The sequence below is a fragment of the Neophocaena asiaeorientalis genome, unplaced genomic scaffold (genome assembly GCF_003031525.2).
Source record: "Neophocaena asiaeorientalis asiaeorientalis breed wild unplaced genomic scaffold, Neophocaena_asiaeorientalis_V1.1 scaffold258, whole genome shotgun sequence".
Classification (NCBI taxonomy): Eukaryota; Metazoa; Chordata; class Mammalia; order Artiodactyla; family Phocoenidae; genus Neophocaena; species Neophocaena asiaeorientalis.
In genome coordinates, this window is record NW_020172591.1 from 2,861,782 (window position 1) to 2,883,662 (window position 21,881).

Consider the following 21,881-nt stretch of genomic DNA (forward strand, 5'->3'; position numbering starts at 1 on the left):
GGGGGGGGGGGGGGGGGGGGGGAGGGGGCAGGGAACTGAGGGAGAGAAGTTCTTTCAAGAGTAATTGGAGGGAAGCAGGGAAGGGATAAAGAAGGAGTTTGGATGACTTGGTTACAAGACAGGAGCTCAGCTCAGATTCCATCTGCTGAGTTCCAAGGTGAAAAATGTGGTTTGGGGTGAGTTGGTGGCAAGGCTGCAGTTTTCAGCAAAACAGCTGGTAGAGGAGCTGTACCCAGCAGAAAGTTTCCTCTCCCGTTAGCTTGGTCCGAGCAGCTGGTGATCCAAATCCCCACACCTCCACCTTTTCAGAGGGCCACCACTCTCAGCCCTATTTCGTGCCCATGAACCAGGACCAACGGGCCACAGTTTGACTTGCTGGAAGTCGTTGGGTGCCCAGCATGGTGGAGTGGTGTGGACACCTGGAAAGACTGCGGGACTAGCCGCAGAGGAACGGGCGGCACCCGGCTTAACTGCTGGCCTCATCTCTGTCTGGGCGGGGAGGCTGGGCCCATTGTCCTTCTGGACTGGGGAGGGTGCGGGGTCATTAGTTAGAGGATGATGTGGTCTCTGCAAACCAGAGGAAACGGCCTGCTTTTGTTTTCCACCCAGTAGGAAATGGAACCTGAATCCATTAGATTCTGGGCAGTTCAACGCGGCACAGTTTGAGCTCTTAGAGACGTGATGCCTAAAAGGCTACTTGTGTGGATTTGTGTGTCCCAAGCATCACTGCACAGTGTGCCCGTCTTTTATGCATTTAAAGCCTGTCAGGCTGGTAATCTAAAGCAGAGGTCTGGGCGACAGTAATGCCAACATTACATAGGAGAGAGCACCTGTAGAGTTAAAAAATGCATGACCCTTTCCCTCAAAGAGTGAGCACAGGAGAAAGCCCCGTCCTGTAGGGTAGCTGCTGAGCCAGAATGCATAATTCACGGACCCCGTGCTGCTCCATGCAGATGGCGATATTAAATCGTGATTGATGCTAAGAGAGGCACACATCTTAGGAAGTTCTCCTAGAGGCTTCTGAATATTTCCAGGTCTCTTGTGCCTTCCCATCTTCTGTTCTACCGTGGTATTGAGCCAAACCCCTCCATTTCCCAGGAACCCCCTCCTGGGGATGACAGAGCTTCACTCCCAAATATGAGATGCTTCAAATGTCATCACCCACCTCTTCTGCCTTTGAAGATCGCCCCCTTCCCTCCTGGCCCACATGAAGCTGTTTACCTCCAGCTGGGCACTGCTGAGGGGGAGGGGAGCAGCTACTCCCCTGCAGCCTCCTTTCCAAGGCTGGTCACCGCTGGACAAAGCAGCAGCACACTCTGGTGGTGGTGACCAGGCAGGAGGGACAGCGGCAAAAAGCTCACAGAAAACACAGGCGTCCACTCAGCACAAAGCACTTTTGTCAAAACTCTGAGGTCAGAGCCAGTGGATTCTCTAATGCAGATTTTTCCACTCAGTGTATAATGAAATAATAAATCAAATTTGTGGTGTATTTGGAATCAAGTGTTTGGGGGCTTTTGCTTTTTCTTTCTTAAAAAAAAAAAAAAAAAAATAGCTGAAATCACCCTCCAGGGTCTGTTCTGGCCCAAAACTGAAAATGCTTCCTCCGCATCACATATAATTGTTACCAGGCTCACTTGTGGGTCGGCACCACAAAACCACTATTGTCAGTTCCCGGAGTCTTTACTCCTGGCTCCCTGGGCTGGGCTGGGGAACACCAAATAACATGAAGGATTTATGAGATAAAGATAGAGATGCGAGGTTTGAACGAGGAGAATATGGGCCAAGCAGGGGAGACAGGAACAGGCAGGGAGGCATGTTAAGTTTTCAGCTTTGTTGTTTTTTTTAAAATCTCAGACCATGTAATTGGGAATATTTATGAGCATTTTCTGGAATATTTTCGTTTGGCAAGTGTGTGTGTGTGTGTGTGTGTGTGTGTGTGCGCGTGTGTGGTTGGGTGAGTAGGGGGTAGGACGAGCTGAAATAATCTCTTCCACTGAATGAGTAAGTAGGTTAGTCTTCTGGACTGCCATAAAAGGTCTGTAAAACTGTTTTAATCAGCCACTGGTAGAGAGGAGAAACAAGGAAAGGAAAAAAAAAAAAAAACCAGACTGTAACATATTTGAAGTTCTTTGCTTCGTGTGTCTTCTCTTCCAGACCAACCCTGTGGAGGTCGTTTGAATTCCAAAGACGCTGGCTATATCACCTCCCCGGGGTACCCCCAGGATTATCCATCCCACCAGAACTGTGAGTGGATTGTTTATGCCCCCGAACCCAACCAGAAGATTGTCCTCAACTTCAACCCTCACTTCGAAATCGAGAAGCACGACTGCAAGTAAGCACCATCCTGTACCATGTACATCCACGAGACACACCCCCCCCCACCTGCTCCCCAGGCTTCTGCCGTACCTGCCGCCTCGTGGCAGCTCCCCTGGCCCTAGGACCCGCTGAGCAGTGGTGGATCCTGGCCCCAGAGGGAAACCTCAAGAGATTTATTTCTTTCAGTGGAAATAAAAGCCTAGTTGATCCCATAGTATGGAGGAAAGCGCCTTCCTGAGTGAAGAGTGTAAAGAATACACCCTAAATTCAAAGGCTGGCAGTGGAGGAGAATTCCACGTAGGGGCAGGGGGGCGGGGAGTACACAACGCCAGCTCTTGACTTTAAGATTGACTTTCCCCTTGGAGATCTCCCCATTTCCACTGCCTCTCCCACATGTAGAAACCCCAGCAGCTTCCTTAAATAAAACAGTAGCCAGATTCCCCAAGTGGAGACTTCCTGTGTATCCAACCGTGGACGATCAGGCCGTTATTTTATGAAGCAGCAGCAGGTTTCCTTATAGGGAGAAAGCTAAAAAGCTGAGTCTATGCTGGTAGGTCTGAGATTCGCATTGATTCTTGGTATCGGTGCTGTACAGGTTAGAGTCTCAAAGCGGGTGCTATGGATTTATTTAACAAACACTCTTCTAATTGCTTTGTAAATATCAATCCATTCAGTTCTCACAATGGCCCTGGGAAGTTGGTGCCATTATGACCTCCATTTTGCAGATGAGAAAACCAAAGCCCAGAGAAGTTAAGTCACCCGAGGTGACTCAGCTGGGCTCACAACATTGGTCCTGCCATCTTGGAAATGTGTGGCTTAGGAGAGACCAAGCAGACATTTAGACATCTGTGAGTGCTTTAGACATGCCATGTTGGGACTTCCCTGGTAGTCCAGTGGCTAAGACTCTGTGCTCCCAATTCAGGGAACCCGTGTTCCATCCCTGGTCAGGGAACTAGATCCCACAGGCCACAACTAAGAGTTTACATGCCGCCACGGAGACCCAGCACAGCCAAATAAATAAATAATTTTTTTTAAAAAAGAAAGACAGAAAGGCAAAAGGTTCGCAGACCTGAACAGAAACTCTGAAATGGACGCTCAGAAGGAGCCATCTTGGAAATGTGTGGCTTAGGAGAGACCAAGCAGACATTTAGACATCTGTGAGTGCTTTAGACATGCCATGTTGGGACTTCCCTGGTAGTCCAGTGGCTAAGACTCTGTGCTCCCAATTCAGGGAACCCGTGTTCCATCCCTGGTCAGGGAACTAGATCCCACAGGCCACAACTAAGAGTTTACATGCCGCCACGGAGACCCAGCACAGCCAAATAAATAAATAATTTTTTTTAAAAAAAAAAAGGAAGAAAAAAGAAACACCACGTTAACACCAAGGTCCCTATAAGTTAAGGTGAGGGAGGAAGCAGCATTGCAATGTCAAGAGTGTGAATGCCCTTTGTACTGTCTAGTGGGCTCCATCTTAAAGTCTTTCCTCGCTGAAACCAAAGTGAGAGTTTTCTATACAGGATAGAATGTGCCAACGATCGTGTCCTGCTCCAAACGAGTGCCTAGAACATGCCACTGCTCTGATGGGTGTTCAGTGGCCCCTTATGATTAATAGATAGTCTGAGCATTCCTTGTGAGCAAAGCATTGTGAAGGCTGAAAAATTAATAAAGGGATCAGCTAGCAGGAGACGTACAGGGGAGCAGGTCTAGGTCTGGGCCCGTGCTACCTTGTGGAGGAGAATAAGGCTCCTCTTTAACCAGAGTTCGACCGGGAGGCACAGTGAATCGACGTCACTGTTATCCTCCTAGGACTCCTTTGCACCTTCATAATGGTTTTTTCCTAACAAGAGGTAGTCTCTGTTGAAAACCGAAGGGTTTCCCGGGTGGACGCCTCATGTGACAAAGAGTCATAAGACGGAGTTATAATCCCAGATCCACTCTTGACTCCATGGATGACATAGGGTAACTAACCAGTTCCTCTTTGTCTAAGTGAAATGCACAGCCTGTGTATATTTGCACAGCACCTCAAGGCTGCCAATTCCCTGCCAGTGAACTTTACCAAAAATTTCTGTTAGAAGAGCTTCTTTATAAGGTGTAAAGCTTCTGGTGCCTCTGGCTGGGTTACAGAAGGTTGGCACAGACCGAAGTGCGATGTCTGAGCTTGGGTCTGAGCTCAGAGAACTTTGACTAATCACCTGTCTCAACAGAGGGCCAAAATCTGTTATGCTTATGCCAGCAAATCTCCCAGGAAAATTGCTGGGAGGTCATCTCATGTATATTCATAGTGGCAGAGAGAGAAGGCATGGCTTTGGGAAGGGAAAACTCAGGAACTGGTGAGCATGACTTAAAACATGTTGGAAGCATGTTCCTGCCCAGTCTGGGGCTGTGGCATACCCCTTGCCCTCAGGACTCAGCCCCAGGGATGGAGGGAGCACAAGGTCTCTGAAGCCACTGGGAACAGAGGAACCAAGACGTTGCCTCTGGCTGGAGTTAGAGTAGGGGAAGCAGGTAAGTTACAAGGTTACTCTGACGCTTCTGGTGCTTACCGTCCATACCAAGTAGCTTCCTGTTTTTCTCCCCACTCCCCCAATTCCATGCTTCCAGCTTGAACCGAAAAGTTCAGGGAGGTCAGAAAAAGATCTTTCTGGAGTCTCCTTGCCCCAGTGCCAAAGTGTCAGCAAGACGCCTCTGCTACTTAACCTCATCCTTACTTCTCTTACCCTCCCCCGTTTCTCCTCCACTCCCCATTTCTCTCTCATTCTCATTGATTTTTCTACTTAGAAAGACACATCCGGTTCTCTCCATCTCTCACCCTGCAAGGTATTTTTAACAGTCTTCACTGCCATCTGTATTCAGGGTTAAATGGGTTCCTCCTCCCCCGCTGCCTTGTTTCACTTTCTTGTGAAGGGGACAGTCCTGAAGGTTCTGTCCTGTTTCTCCTCTCTCCCGCTCTCATTTTCCTTCCAAGGGAGCTCCCGGGTTGGAAAGCACTTACTATCAAAGGAAATTAGCATCCTTTCTCTTTTCGTTTCGGTGCATGTTTCCAATTGGGTTTGGCTCTCAAGGCCCGCAGGGTAGACACATACCGAGAGAAAACGGCCCAAAGGGCCTTCCGAGGAGAGCATGCAGCAGCAACATTCCCTGCAAAAAGAAATATGAGTAAGAGCTTCAGGGAAAAAAAAAACACCCAGCCCCGCTGTGCAAAAAGGGCAGTGGTCAGCATGCCTGCCCTTTTCTGTTTTCCCCTCTTCTTCCTTTGTGCACGATTAACTGCAAAGATGGCCCCATGACCTGGGCATGGGCCCTGCTATGAGAGGATTAGCCTGGCTGGTGGCCCCTAAGCCTTTGGCAGCTTGTCCCTCGAAATCCACATCCTAAAGGTGGAGCCCGTTGGTGAATAAACCCCAGACAGACAGACATTTTCCCCTAACCGTCGCTTGCTAATTTTGTTCCATTTAAGTCTGCCGTCTGCTTGGAAACTTTCACTCACCAGCCCCGGTTTTGCCTGAGTCAGTACAGTCCGAGGCCACCATCTGCAGTGAGCTCCCAACTCCTCCCTCTGGCCGTCTGCAGGAATCCAAGCCCCAGCACCCACAGGCTGCTCTGAGGCCTAGTCACCGACTGCAGGGAGAAACAGAAACCCCTGTGGACAAAAGGGCGGGACTCAGGGCCATCTGAGCAAACAGGGAGAAGCCACTTCATTCCCCGCGGTGGGCAGGAAGATTGTGCTACGGCCTTTCCCTTGAGTCATCAGCCAAGTGGCTGAACCTTAGGGCTTTAGAAGCATATGCATGCAAACCTGAATATTCTTTTTTCCCTTTCTGAGATCTAAAGTATATGTATTCTCGAAAACACCCACCTGTGTAGGATACACAGCTTATTCACGAGCCCTTGCACAAGCCTAGCATCCCACCCCATCCCGGAGGCCCAAAGAAAACCAGAATCAGGAGTCTAGGTCCTTTTAAGAACTGGTTATTTCCAGATGGATATCTTGAAAAACATGCTTCAGAAAGTGTGAAAACCACTAGGAAGACTTGAGAGAACATTTCTTAGGCTGAAAAACCCACACAGAAACCTATACTGATAATTTGATGTGTATGTTCAGCACAGCAAATCTCATTTACCATGCCTCATTGAAATTTCCAGATTCTGAAACATACTCCTCTAAAGTTCCAAAAGGTCCTCTTTAGAAAGATTTCTGATTAAGAACATTCTAAGTCATGTGCCACGCTTCCTTGTCTTCTTAAACAAAATTAATGCTAAGGTGAGTCAACTTTTTCTCAGTGATTCAGGCTTCTAATTCTAAACTTGACAGAGGCTGGGTAATTTCATGTTTGGGTCAGATAGATTTAGATATGAGTTTTTGTTGACATTTTAAACTTCCCAGGCCTCAGTGTCGTCATCTGCAAAACTTTGACAATGATAACTACTTTGCAAGATTTCAGTCTCTTGTTTATGTCGATACACAATAAATTCGCAACTGGGTCAGCGTCTTTGTACGTTGGGGGAATGTGTGACTTTTTTCTATCAATACTCTTGCTGTCATCTTCTGTTATGACTATACCCCTCTGACCTCTTTTTACCCTTTTATTGTGGGTATGGATTTTGCTTCAGGAGGTTTTGGTGCCTGTTGGGAAGTGTTTAGTCCTGGAGTCTAAGCTATTGTCCCAGGCCAGTGCAGTCCCAGGGCCAGCATGTCTGGTTTGCTTTCGTCAGCCACGCTCATAGCAGAGTGCATACTAGGGTGGTCTCCCGGGGACAGAGTGTGAGAGCATCAGTGCATGGAGTCCTCGGCATTAGTTGAGCCGCTCACCATCTTTTCTTCTGAAACTATCCCCCCACCCCGCCCCACCCACATTCTGGATATTTGAGGTTTGGGGGGATATTTGGCCTCTAGCTAAGTGTGCTGGAGAAACAAAGTGCCCTTGTGTTTATTTACGGCCAGAGGAGCTCTCTAAATCTTAGAAGATACGTGTGCTTCTCCCAAAGTAGGGGATGCTATCTTAGGAAGGGGGCACTTTCCCAGGTTGATAAGTTGACTACGGGCAACAGAGGGAACATAGCAGACCTCAGTAATCTGGCCCTTCCCCAGCGGGCCAGCGAAGATTCCCTGTGCTCAGTAAACATCCTCTACATACAACCTTACTACATCTGCAGGAGACCCTGTGAGGGCCAGGGGTCAGACTCTCCTCCCTCTCCCCTCCATTCCCCCTTGGTGTCCTTGATTCCTCCAGCTCTCTCTCAGGGCCCCCTACTCGGAACTCCCCAAGCGTTGCCTGTTGCCCTGATCTGCTTGCTGTTTGTTCGTGCGTGGTCATCCTGTGTTCTGAGCACGTAAGTTCTCTAAGGGCACGGACCACGTGTGTCTCATCTCTACCCTCTAAGGTGCCTAGTCCTAGATGGGGCTGAGCAGGGGCATGGCATGCACATGATCGTGTCAGTGAGATTTTGGCATCTGGGTTGCCAGGATGTAAGTCAGCATGGCACGAACCCACACTGGAAGGTCAACAGAGGTGTCTTCCCTAGTCGTCCATCTTGTCATGTGATATAATGACAGCAGGAAGGTAAGACACGGGATCACAGAACTTACTAAGCTCTCTGTGACTTGGTCTTTCATCAGCAAAGTGGCAATAGACCTTTCATTCGTTCCTAGTTATTAAACATCTACTGTGTGCCAAGCATGATCATAGCCTTGGGAATTCAGTGATGAGTAAGTAAATTGTACTCTTTGACCCTATGAAATTTAGTTTGGAAGGAGGAAGCAAGTAAAAAAATACGTGGTTACTGATGATAAAGTTGCCACATATAAGCCTGACACTGCCAAGTGCTTTACATACATCATCTCATTTGATCCTTGCAGCAAACCGTGAAATGGGAAGTGGTTGTTACTCTTCCCATTTTACAAATGAAGAACCTTGGGCTCAAAGAAGGTAAGCAACTGGCCCAAGTTTGCACTCTTGAAGGTGGCAGAGAATGGGACGAAGTGAGAGAGTGGCATGGACATATATAAACTACCAAGTGTAAAACAGATAGCTAGTGGGAAGCAGCCTCATAGCACAGGGAGATCAGCTCGGTGCTTTGTGACCACCTAAAGGGGTGGGATAGGGAGGGTGGAGGGAGATGCAAGAGGGAGGGGATATGGGGATATATGTATATGTATAGCTGATTCACTCTGTTATAAAGCAGAAACTAACACACCATTGTAAAGCAATTATACTCCAATAAAGATGTTAAAAAAAAAAAAGTGCAGAGAAGGGATTTGAAACCAGAACACACTACTTTGCAACCTGAGCTCTTTACTCTCATGCTCTATTGCCTCCGCCAACACCATGCATTCTGACCGGGGACGTGATATGAGCCCTGGGATCTACCCTTGGCTGAGGAGATCAGGGAAGGCTCCCTGGAGGAGGCGATGCGTGCACTGATCCTGAAGAAGTTAGCCAGGCAAAGGGGATGGCGGTAGCGCTGGTGGCCCAGGCAGAGAGCATCATGTCAAAGGCAAGAAGGGGAGAGAATTTGATGTCTTCAGGAACCACAGTAATGTAGGGCCATCCTAGTGGCTTGTTGATACAAACCCCCTTCTCGGTGAAGAGATGACTGGGCAATGCTATTTAATTTTATTGCCTGGCCAGAAAACTTCCAGCATCTCAGCGAGGGGCTGTGGTCAGGAAGCAGGAAAGAGTGAGATGATGGGGACTCTCTGCTGTCCCACTCTCCCTGGTCAGAGTGTTTCTACAGTTTCATACCCTATATCCAGGGACCACCCCCCACCCTGCAATTTAATGCCTGAAAGTGGGGTATGGCCTGGGAAAGTCCGGGTAACACTCTGCATTAAGCTCCGCTCGTCAGTTTACTCCTACACAAGACTCCCTGTGTACACACAGCTCTTTCCTACGAATAGAGGGCAGGAGGGCACAATGCCCAATTAGACGTGTGGCTTCAGCTGGTCTCTGGAACTCAGAGCAGAGCAAGAGTTCTCTGTGGTTCAAGAGGGTGTCTTGCACTCAGGAGAGATCCTCAGGTTGATTACTCATGACGATGTTACAGATTTACTGCCCGCTCAGCCACAGAAATATTCTGATTCCCCCAAGGAACCAATGAGCAGCAATACTTTTCTGTATCACAGCAACCCTGCTAATGACAGAAACAGATCCCCTCCAGGTACGCGGTGCAATAAACGGGAACAGTCCTGCTGCCTCGAGCTCAGCTGGCAGCCAACCCCACACTCACCAGCCTTGACCAGGGACTCCACCCAGCAGCTTAGCTCGCTGAAGAAGTGGGGGAAAACACCCCAGATTGTTCTCCGCCTACCAAGGTTAAAGAGCAGTTGGGACAACGGTTATTTTTGGCAGTTTGTTTTTAAATATGCGATGTTGCAATCGCAACTCTCCAAATGCAAGCTTCACTGTGGATGTCCTTTCTAACAATGCATTTTTATCTTCTCATTGAGAAAATGACTTGAGATTTTCTAGTACACAATCCCACTTGTTCTGGCTCTCAAGCCTGGCACCTTCTCTGAACCCAGAGGTCCCAGAGGCCCAGCATCTCACCCCATGTAGCTCCATGTAATTCTCCCATCTAATTACACCGGGTGAGAGTCTGTCTTAAGAAATTCAGTGGGAGCTCTGGGTGTGGAGGGGATAAACAGGAGAAGGAAATAGATGAAGTAGAGAAATTAGATTTTTCTAAAAAGGGATTGTGTGTTTTCCGGTAGTCATGAGTCGTTTAGGAAAAAAAATGTATTCTCTTTGTTTTGTCCTTTTTAGTGGCAGGGCAGTTGAAACCTTTGGATCAAGAGAAACTCAACAGAATATTTAATTCCATTCTTCTACTTTTGCCTGGATAAATCATCCCAGAAAAAAAAAAAAAAAATTAGCTGCCCTTGTCTTTCCTTCTAGAAAAGAGCTTCCATAATCGTCCTTCATTATGAGACCTTCGCCTCACAACTCATCTCCGTTGATTGCAGAGTAGATGGTTGTATTTAATTTACATAATCAAAACTTTTTTTCCTAGAAGGAAAATCCGTGAAAAATGTTAGCTGGTTCAAAATAAAACTTGAAAAAGAAGAAGGAAGAAGAAGTGTGAGTTGGGCTTAGGTTTAGGAGGGCAGCAAAAAACTCCACATGATAAAGGAAAATTCGCATGATTTTTTATGCTTTTTCCCTGGCTTTGTAGCCAAGCATCTTGGCAGTCTCTATAAATTTTTCTGCTCTGCCCCATTAGGGGCTCCATCGTACGTTTGTAGGTGGTATGGAGGGATTGTCAGTTGGACAATAATAGCAAATATTTATTAAGCTACTGACAGGTGTCAGGTGCTACTACACCAAGAACTTTCCATGTGTTACTCTCATAACAATGCTTTTGGGCTGGTACTGCTGTTATTCCCATTTAACAGATGGGGACACTGAGGCCCAGAGAAATCACAGATAGTAATGGTAGGGCTGGGATTTGAAGCCTGCTGCCCAAAGCTGCCTTCGTATACCTGTGTCCTTGTGCCCAGAGCTGTCATCTGCTGTCCCAAGGCTTAGGTATTTGGGGCCTCTCTGATTTCCTTAGATATACTTGACAAGTCTTTTCTTTTCCTTTTCTCTTTCTTCCTTTTCTTTACCTCTTCCTGCCACGTGGTCACCTCCGGGTGCCGACAGGGCAGTCAAGGAGGGAGAGAGAGCTTTCTGTGTCTTTAAATGTGAGCTGGAGGCCTGCCTCTCAGTCAGTTGTCTCTTTCTGCCTCTCTGTCATCCACCTCCGCCCCTGTCCCGCACAGCCCCCCTCGCCGTCTTCTTCAAATTCCCTGTCATTCCCCCATCACCTCACTCTCCGTCTGGAATCCGAAGATGTGAGGGCTAGTAATAGAGTGTCAGCGGAAGTAATTGATTCCTCACACAGAGAGAATTCTCCTGCCTTTAGTGTCAGTGGAGCTGCACCAGAGTCGTGGAGGGTGAGTGAGGCCTGTAAACAGCCCATGGCTGAGCTGTCAGGGTGAAGCCAGACACACTGGGGAGTGAGTAAGAGGGAAAACGGTGGAACAAATCATTGTTTTGTTGGAAAGGAAAGGAGTAAATAATATTTCAGCCCAGGAGCTGGCGGTTTGAAAGAGATGGTTGAGACCTAGGATCAGAGGGAATCCGTGCGGCGCGTTTTAACGGGAGGATTTTTCTTGGTCTCAAGGTAGGAGGTTTTGTTCCCGCCCCATACCCCCTCCGCCCCGGTATCATCATTATTATCATTAAAATAATTACCGTAACAATTACAGTTGATGAGACCTCGGGTTTATAGAGCACCTTTCATCTAAATGTTCAAAGTGATTTATCCCTGTGTCATCCCTTTGAGAGCAGTAGGAGGGTAAGAAAGTATCATTATTGTTTTGGTCTTATCTGCTGGGAAACTGAGGTCCAAGCAGATACAGGATTTAGTCCCAGCCTCCGGGCAGGCCGCTGGGTTAAACGTCGGGGTACTGACTCCTCTTCTGGGGTGGGTAGGGGGTCGGTCTCTACTGCCCTACTGCCCGCAAGGGCTCTTCTCCTTGTGCGGCCCCCAGAGCTCTTCCCTGGCGCTGATGCTGCCTCCCCACGCTGTGAGGACCCTGCCGGCCACCGCAAGGAGGTGGCCTTCGTGCCAGCCAGCAGCTCTGCACGCAGAGCAAACAGCGTGCTCTGGCTGTGGGACAAATAAAAGTGCTTTAAGGTCTGACTCACACCGTTCCCATCCCGTGAGGAGACTTCCTGCAATCTGGTTCCCTTTCTTGCAGGAGCTGGTGTCCTTTCTAGGCATCTTTCTTTCTGGTCTGACTGAGCCTTCAGCCAGGAGCATCCAACATTCTGAACCTTCACAGCTTCTACTCCACCTCTCCAAATGGCAGCTGGTTCTTTCGGAACAGAGGGGCGTTTCCGTGATGGGGAGAGGCGAGTGCTTTCATGTGTCCTGCGTGGACAGGCCTGCTTTTGCTCTGACAGCCCCGGGGCCTTCAGAACACAGCCATCGGCGAAAGCTTACCAAGCGGCCGTTGGAGAGGTGGAAGCAGTCCCAGCTGACTGGCCCGGGAGCGCTGGCCTCAGTCTCCACCCTGGCGTGGCAGCAGCCCCTTCCTGCTTGGACGTCAGTGCAGCCCATCGTTTCCACACCACCGTGCTTTCTGCATTTGCACAGCAGTGACAAGTTTGCCCCCGGAGCCGGGGAGAACCTCTGAGCTCTGTAACCTGAAGCTCAGGGTGAATGAAATGCAAGGACAGGGCCCGTCACACCTGCCACCTACTCCCCAAGCTGTCCCCTGCTTGCGTTTCCGCATGGCACGTTTTTCAGACAAGTTTTGTACTTTCCGACTTTTGTTATGGAGGCTGGATGCCAGCAAAGGGGGATAGAAAAACGACTGGGAGTCTTGATCCCAGGAAAACACATAAAAGACTTTTTCGATGCTGTGATTGATTCCCTAGTGCCCAGCACACCTCGTTCCCAGCAGGCTCCCATTTTTTCAGACAGATGGAGAGGTTATGATTCACTCCCACGATTAGACCCTCTGGGAGCCAGGGTTGGTGAGCACCTGTCCCAGAGGGAACTGTTCACCTGGCCAAGTTCAGGGACGCTGCCGGCACACCAGGCCGAGGAATGGTGTACTCTGATTTCCCCTCAGTGGCTTACCCATCAGCCCTGAGAGGCACAGAGGCGTGGTCCCCGTAGCCATTTATGAGACGAGGCAAACTGAGGCATGTTCGATCGACCCAGGCCAGCTTAGAACAATTCAGCAAGTCTCTGGCCCTGCTGCAGTTCACCTTCCCATCTGAGCACCAGCCTAGTGGTGAATGGACACAAACTGTGAGCTACTCTTATCTGCTTTCTGCCCTATATTGTTGCAGAACGCTAGCGTGGGGTCCTTTGAGCTGACTGCAGACGGTGAGGATTTTATAGATGCACAGAGCAGACAGAAAGAAACACTCAACAGTCCTGCTGAAAACAGCCTGCCCAAAAGCCTTAAACGTCACGTTAGCACCGGTTGCTTCGAAAATCCTTCCTTGCAGAAGCAAATACGTTCCATCCAAGCCTGTCTGCAGGAGCAGAGGAGATCTGTGGCCACAGGACCTGAGGAACGTGCTTGCTGGGGAGCCGGTCAGTGGAGGGAGTGGTGTTTGGCCAGAGGGTCAGGGAGAAGTGACGCAGGCCTTGTTGTGTGCCCTTGATTCTCTGAAAGTTCATCTACAGTGAGACTTATCAGACACGGTGTCTGGAGCGGCCTCCTTCCTCACATTGCGAGGCGTTCTTGGCAGCCTGCTCCGTCAGGAACAATGAGACCGGCGGGCCCTCTCCATCATCCCAGGGCTTCTGCGGAAAAACCACCAGCAATTATAAATAGATGTTGTTTGTAGTTTCCATTTTCTTGCCTTCAGGGTTTTTTGGAATAACTCCTTCAGTTTGTTTTGGGTTGTTCTCTTTGCATACTTCCTTTGCTGGGTGGTCAGATTTCCTCCCTTCTAAAGAGCCCTGGTGACCCTGGCTGTGAGGGGATTGCTAATAAGCTCAAAATATCAGAGATTCGGGATGGGAAGAAATAAAGGAAGAAAATGAAAGTGCCAACAGCTGCTATTAAAAAGGCACTCGGCACCACACAAATACAGACCGATGCGGTGTGTGAGTCCTTGGAGTTAGAGAGCAAATAATGGTAATAAGTTAGGTAAGACATAATAATGATATGGGGTTAGACAACACAACAAATAATGATAGCAGCAGCAATAACAACTAACATTTATTTATTGAGCATTTACTATGTGCCTGGCCCTATGCTGAGCTGTTGACGTGCATTAACTCACCAAATCTAGGGAGGTTGAGTGCCTAGCTCTTCAAGACCCAGCAAATGGGAGTGGAGGTGGTTTTGAACCCAGCCTGGCTGGCTGGTTCCATAGCCTGGGTTCGGAAACATGAGACTGAAACGAATTCTCAAAAACTCAAGTGATGAAGCACTGTTGATGGGTTTGTACAGGAGGATTTTTCGAAACCACCCTCTGTAGCACTGAGGTTGGGGAACATTGAGACTGTCTGTAAATTTATTACTTTTCATTTCATCTTCACCTGTTCAGTTTCCAAAGCATCGTGTGTATGTAACTCTTCTCTCCCCCAAGTCTGCCATCCTATTTTGTAGAACCCAGGTAACAATCAAAATGGCCAGTGCCTCGCAGGCACTCTCTAAGGCATCCCGTGCTGTGCTGGGCCTGTATATACCTTCACGAACCTTTCAACAATCCCACAAGGTGGGGCGTATTATTATTTCCATTTTATAGATGAAGAAACTGAGGCTCAGAGAAGATCAATGCCTTGCCTGAAATCATACCACTAGCATGTGCCAGGAACCAGCTGGATCTGTCCACAAAACCCATGCACTGCATTTCCCAGAGTACGCACAGCCCTGTAGACAGATATGTTTCTGTGTAATTAAAAAAAATTTTTTTTTGGTCCCAGACCCCTTCCCTAGGAAAATGTGCGTACACACAAACACACAAAATTTCTGTGTAGGATTGTAGGGGTTCCCCAACCTCCTGAGACTCATCTGTGGACCCTACTGGAAATCCATGGGCTGAAAAATATCTGCTCTAGATGATACTATAAGAGCGTATAAACACACAGGATACTGTTTTCTCACCCAATGGACCATATGTTCGCCTGTGGGTATATATGTACTTATAAAAATACTTCAGTTACAAAAATTAATATGTTATCCCATCTGAACACTTACAAGCTGGATTTCTACTGGATGAGTCTTGAAACCATGAATTCCAAATCTATTCACTGCATCTATGGGTGATTTGTCTAGTAAATTTGGCAAGTCCTACAGGCTTTGTTTAAACAAAACAGCTAGATAAAACGAGTGAGATTCTGTTAAGTCTCTAACTGAGACGGAGAGGTGTCTTTGCGCCTGGCACCTTCTAGTGTTCTGGCAATCTGGCATTCCCACTGCTCTCCAATCTTCATGCAACAACGAGGCCAGAGGACAGAGGCGAGGTCAGTGTGCCCTAGAGAGAAACCGCCTGGGCAAAGCCTGCCTCTGGCCTTTCCTTGTCGTGTGACTTTGGGCAGGGCAGGTCGCTTAATCTCCCTGAGCTTCAGCCTCTACATCTGCAAATGGATGGTAATCATATCAGGGCCTGGTGTGTATTAAGTGAGGGTTGAATGAAATACTGTCTACATGGAGTGAGGATCTAGCCCACTGTGAATGCTCAGTAAATGGGAGCGCTTCTCATTGATATACCAGCTTCTTATAAAAGTGGTACCAGTGAAAGGGAAAAATTCAAGGAAATAAAAATGGCTTCTTAAAAAACCCGACCTGACAGCTAGCTGATTTCTCCATAAAAGCTGGATGTCCCTACTAAGCTGGAGACCAGGCGACCTGGCTTTGGGCCTGAATTGACCAGAAACTTCGGCATCATGCAGACCCACCTCACAGCCTCTTAGGATCTCGGGCAGCTTCTTTGTTGAGAAAGTTGTGCGTGACAGTGTTGTTTTTTCCTCCTGTTGTCCCTGCAGGTTTTAATGCAAGGATTAATAAGACAGTGTTTATAGATGTCTTTGAGATTCCTGTAAGAAAGGCACTCCAGGAGGTGGTAAATTCTCTGGCCTGGATAATCTACTCATGAAATATGGAACTTTGGAAGTGTGAGAAAAATCTCAAATCACTTTGACAGCATTTTAATTATAGTTGATTTGTTTGCCGCTAATAGAGAAAACGCTGTCAGCATGATTTGAGATATTTCTTCCACTCAAAATGTTATATTTCATGTTTTCGAGTCACAAGGCAACATGTTGGTTTCCAGATACAGCCAGAATAACTCAGTGAGTGTGTTGGTGCCCAAATGCAGAGTGTAAAATGGACCGAACCCCTCAAAAACAGAGTTCGTTCTTCTTAACGTGTAACGTCAACCTCAGGTCCCTCAATCATTTATTCACTCAACAAAAAGTTAGTGAGCCCTCCTATGTGCCGGGCACCGTGCAAGTATTATAAATTCATCTGTGAAAAGGTGAGGTTCTTACCCTCGTGGTGCTTATTGTCTAGTGGAGGACACAGATTCTAAACAAGTAAAGTATATTGACAAAAGCTTACAGATTATGGTAACAGCCAGAAAGGCAATGAGAGGGTGGTGAGGTAGAAAATAAGGGCATGCCAGATAAAATGAGGTAACTAGGGCAGGCTTCTCAGAGGAGGTGACATTCGCACTCAGAAGAATGAGAAGTTACCAGACAGAGCAAAGGCTAACAAAGAGTATTGCAGGCAGAGGGAAGAGAAAGTGCAAAGCCCAGGGGCTGGAAAGAACTTGCCATGTCCAGAACGTGATGGCTTAAACATTCATGATGCAAGTAGCATGAGAGGAGGCATTGCCTAGCTGGCAAAGTTTATGGCTTCAGGACTTGGTTGCAGAGGTGCTTAGATGTGTAGACAAATCCCATAGAATGGGCACAGTACAGCATTCTTCCTTGGAGCAGCTAAGTACTCTGCCTACGATATAGAAATCCCCTCACAAGCAGTTCTATGTGACATCCATAAAGGTAGACTCTGGATGGGGCTAGACATTATCCAGCCCTGGGAGAAGGGGCCTCCACATGGTAAATCTTCCAGCACAGGCTCAGTTGGCTGACCCAGCCTTTGGTGGCCTGCTGGGCAGCATCAAGTGTGGATAGAGTTATGGAAAGTAGAAAGCTTCTTTTCATGTCTGCCTAGTGATGAGAAGAAGAGATGAGACTGTTGCTTTTTCATATCTCTCCTGTGGACTCTTATAATTAATTCCACCATCAAGATTCCCACGCCCAAAATGTGGATTTGGGGAGAGAAATTAAGACTTAGAAGTCAAGAAAGAAAGTACAGAAAGCATTCATTAGACAAATGCTCAACATACAGGTGTCGGAATCTGTGAAAAGTAAAAAGGTACTCGGGGAACCATTTTAGAGAGAAAAAAAGAACTGGAGTAGAGATGGCTACTTCAGCTTAGGAAAGTAAATAAATAAGAAAAGGTAGTGTTAAAGCTTTGAAAGGAATTTTTTCATCTGAGGGAGATTAGGAATAATGAAATGCAAACACAATAGTTAATATGTCTGTTAGCTGGCTTCTGTTTCCTTCCAGAAGATGAATAAGAGGATGGCTTTTCAGGTTATCCTACATGACTATCGTGGGGGTGAGCTCTGAGTTTGCAGCCCAGATTCCTTTACCAAACAAATGCTGGTTATTAGATGCTAGAGGCAAAGTCAGATCTATTCCAAGGCCACAAAGTTCCTAAGTCTCTGCTAGGTCTTCACAAATGAACCTGACAACACTGAAATTTCTAAGGAGATTTACTCCAGCTGTAGCAAATCCCCGATAAGAAAAAATTTCCCCAAATGAGTCAGTCACACAGGAGGTAAATGAGACATTCTTTGTGGAGTCAGCATGTCAGTTGGAATATGCCCTTCATACAAAAACCCCAGCCAGAAGACCTGGTGGTTAGCTGGGGCTTGTCTACAGGGCAGAACCCCGACACTGAAGGGAAAGGGGGGTTGTTAGCTGCCTAACTGTGACTGGGTCGCTTTCCCCTCAAGCAAACTGGATAGGAAAATCCAGTTTTTCTAAGAAGTTGGAGTAAGGACTGATTATTTACTTCACAGAAGGACTCACCAGAGGGGTTCTTTAAATAACAAGCTCAGAGGGCTTCCCTGGTGGCACAGTGGTTGAGAGTCCGCCTGCCAATGCATGGGACACGGGTTCATGCCCTGGTCCAGGAGGATCCCACGTTCCGCTGAGCTGCTGGGCCCATGAGCCCTGGCCACTGAGCCTGAGCGTCCGGAGCCTGTGCTCCGCTAACGGGAGAGGCCACAACGGTGAGAGGCCCGCGTACCGCCAAAAAAAAAAAAAAAAACCAAGCTCAGAGAGAAACTGTATGATATGATTGATTTATATGAACCTTTTCCAAAAATGCCTCTCTTCACTATATGTGTACGTAGTTATGTAAGGATGTATTTGCAGCTGGCCGCATTACCCAAAAGGATTTGGGTGGTATATCCGTTGAGTAAATTGAGGCAAGTTTATAGCTATGACATGTGCTGGGTAGCCTTGCTTCATCTCTGGTTCTGTTAATCCCCTAGATTACTCCACAGGTGTTTAGGCAACCAGATAAAACCCTCCACTTCTGATGAACAAGCCAGTGCGATGTCAGGGCCTTTCTTTGTCCTTCCTATAGAAATTGGCAACACAAACACTGGAGCTATCTGGTAGTTTGTAAAAACATTTTTTTAAAGTATTCACTGAGTGTGGGCCATGTCCCTGGTATTATTCTAGGTGCTCCAACAAGCTATGTCTTATTTAGTCCTTACGGTGATTCTGTGAGATGGATGATGATTGTCATGATGACGATGGTATTTTTTATCTGCAAAATTTTGAGAGCTGGATTATTTTTCTCAGCTCTTCTACTTTGGAAAAAATTCTTTATGGAAGTATCGTTATTTTATATATTTTAAAGAAATGCAGGCTTGCTATAAACAATTCAGGTAATAGAAGAAAGTAAAAATTACAAATTATCCCACCATCCATATATATATTTCACCACTGTTAATATTTTAGTCTATATTCTTTTTTTTCAATTTCTTTCTTTCTTTTTGGCTGCGTTGGGTCTTCGTTGCTGCACGCAGGCTTTCTCTAGTTGTGGCGAGCGGGGCCTGCTCTTCCTTGCGGTGCGCGGGCTTCTCATTGCGGTGGCTTCTCTTGTTGCGGAGCATGGGCTCTAGGCACGCGGGCTCAGTAGTTGTGGCTCACGGGCTTAGTTGCTCCGCGGCATGTGGGATCTTCTTGGACCAGGGCTCAAACCCGTGTCCCCTGCATTGACAGGCGGATTCCTAACCACGGCGCCACCAGGGAAGTCCCTATTTTAGTCTATATGCTTTCAGACTTTTTCTGTATGTATATGCAAGGAAATATATATACCTATATATATTTTAAAGCATACTTTTTAAAAAAATCTACTTTTTTTCAACATAACAATATATCGTGGACATTTTTCCTTAAAAGCAAAAAAAAAAAAAAAAACTGGACCTATAGCACTTTTACTATAGCAGTGGAGTATTCCATTTTATAAATATCCAAAATTCATTTACCCACCACTGCTGTTGGACATTTAGACACAATGCTGTTAATAAACAAAGCATCTTTTCACTTTTCACATGCTTTTTAAAATATATACACACAAAGATGCATATACATCTTTGCACAATTGTCTGATTATTTTCCTAGGAAAAAATCCTAGCAGTGGGATTGCTAGGATCAAAGGATGTGTACATGTTAACTCTTTTCACATTTTTGCCAAAATGCCTTCCAAAATGTTTGAACAGATGTACATTCCCTCTTATACTGCATCTCTGCTCACTTGCTCTGTCTCTTAGAGAAAGTCACTTCTGCACTACGGCTCAGCTGTTTCTCCTCTGAAATGGGTGTGAAAATACAAGAAATCCCCATGAACACTCATGAAGCACGTGCTGGGACACTTTATATAGATGATGTGGGTCACCTAAATTTCAGAAAAACCCTAGGAGAAAAATTCTAGTACCCCTATTTTGCTCTTATTTCCCCCATTTCTGAGGCTCAGAAACGTTGAGTGACTTGCCTGAGGGGACCCAGCTAATAAGTCTGAGCTGGGATCCAAACCCTGTTCTGTCTAATTCAGGGATGAGTGTGGGCTAGGGGGACACTGGCTCCTCCAGGCAAGCTGGGTAATGTCTGCTCCATGGATATAGGTGCTTCTCCACCGTTGTACACCCTGGTGAAGAAGGCATCACCATTACCCAGCTGAGAGTGACTGTCCAACAGTTCTTACCTCATCGTGGAAATACAAAGGAGGGGTTTTCCAGAAGGTTTGGGGGAATTTCCTTTGAGAACAAGCTAAGTGTCTTTTCACTGTTGTTTTGAAAGTGAGGAAGCACATTTTCAAAGTCAGCACCAGCTCCCACACTGAAATCACAAGACCTAAACAGATCCCCCACCCACCCCCGCCTTTCCCAATCTGTGTCCATCTCTTCAGAGCTCCTGGGGGAAAACCCTGCCATCTCCTCTTTTCTGGACTCTAACCAGCTTCTGCGATTCTTTGGACTGTAGGATTCCAGCCCTCTGGGGTTTAAGAATGAACTAACCCTGGTCTGCTCCATATACTCCCTTCGAAGGCCTATTTATTTGGAAGTGGCTGAGCCATCTGAAACATGGCTCCCAGGGGCAGTGGTGAGGCCTCAGGCCACTCCAGCTCAAACAAGCCACTTCTGCAGGCCACCAGCTCCCACAGACCCTGTGTGTGTGGCACATCCCAGGGAGGGTAGCCTTCCCGGTCCCTCTCTTTACCCCAAAAGAAGAGATTTCGGACATGTTGTTTTAACAGGTTGATGCAAAATAAATAAACAGGGAGAGAGAGGGAGATGGATGGTTTTCAGTAAATAATGGTAGAGTGGCCAGCAATTTGAGGGAGCTGGTGGGGAAGAAATGTTCCACGTCAGCAGTTGTGACAGGAGTATTCCCTGGGAGCCAGACAAGGAGCCCAGACGCAGGACAGTGAGGATTGCCAGACCACACACCGAAGCTGAAAATGTGCATCTGTACTGATAAAATGGCACAGCAGGTGTGCCATCCCGTGAACCTAGCCAAGCATGTCTTTGAGGTGTCTTCCCCAACCCGAGCCAGTTTGGTTCTGTTTGAAATGAACTCAGGCGTCAGGGTGGGGAAGGCAGCCCGCTCTGCCTCTTGCTGAGACTAATAGTTATATGCTCAGAGATGCTGGGTCCCCAGGGACTCACCCCCTGCTTTTGGAAAAAGGTTTTTTAAAAAATTTATTTATTTATTTATTTTTGGCTGCATTTGGGTCTTCGTTGCTGCGCACGGGCTTTCTCTACTTGCCGGGAGCGGGGGCTAGTCTTCGTTGCGGTGCGCAGGCTTACTCATTGCGGTGGCTTCTCTTGTTGCGGAGCACGGGCTCTAGGTGCACGGGCTTCAGTAGTTGTGGCACATGGGCTCAGTAGTTGTGGCTCACAGGCCCTAGAGCGCAGGCTCAGTAGTTGTGGCTCATGGGCTTAGTTGCTCCACAGCATGTGGGATCTTCCCGGACCAGGGCTGGAACCTGTGTCCTCTGCACTGGCAGGCGGATTCATAACCACTGTGCCACCAGGGAAGCCCCTGGAGAAAGGTTTTTATTGCCTTATCTAATGTGGTGCTGACTCCTTTTAAAAACACGTTGTTAACTAGATAGACACTGCTGTTGTGAGCTTCGCAGAGTCATCTCAGCGAGGCAGGTGGCCCACGGTTGGGGAGTCTTTGTCACTAAACGTTAAAGAGAAGAGCAAATGACCCAGGAGAGAACTGAACTTGGGGAAGAGGCAGGAAAATAAACAAATCTCTCTGAAACAGCCCCCATGTGCCTGACTCGGTGCCTAGCACCTTCCTTACATTTTTTCATTCCATCTCCATCCCAATCCCCTGAAGTGCATATTTTTATCCTCATCTTACGGATGAAGAAATTGACGCTCAAAGGGGTTAAGTAACATGCAGAGACACAGAGCTAAGAAGAAAAGACTAAGATTCAGAGAGATCATAA

General features: G+C 47.3%; 1 protein-coding gene across 4 annotated transcripts in view; it reads left to right on the forward strand.

Annotated features, from left to right (window-relative positions):
• NRP2 (neuropilin 2) overlaps positions 1 to 21,881 on the forward strand; it is a 117,529-nt gene that overhangs the window by 12,847 nt on the left and 82,801 nt on the right. For all 4 annotated transcript variants that reach the window (XM_024738351.1, XM_024738352.1, XM_024738349.1 and 1 more), the window contains exon 2: positions 2,155 to 2,332. In XM_024738351.1, coding sequence (XP_024594119.1) covers positions 2,155 to 2,332 — 178 coding nt within the window. The remainder of the gene's footprint in view (positions 1 to 2,154; positions 2,333 to 21,881) is intronic.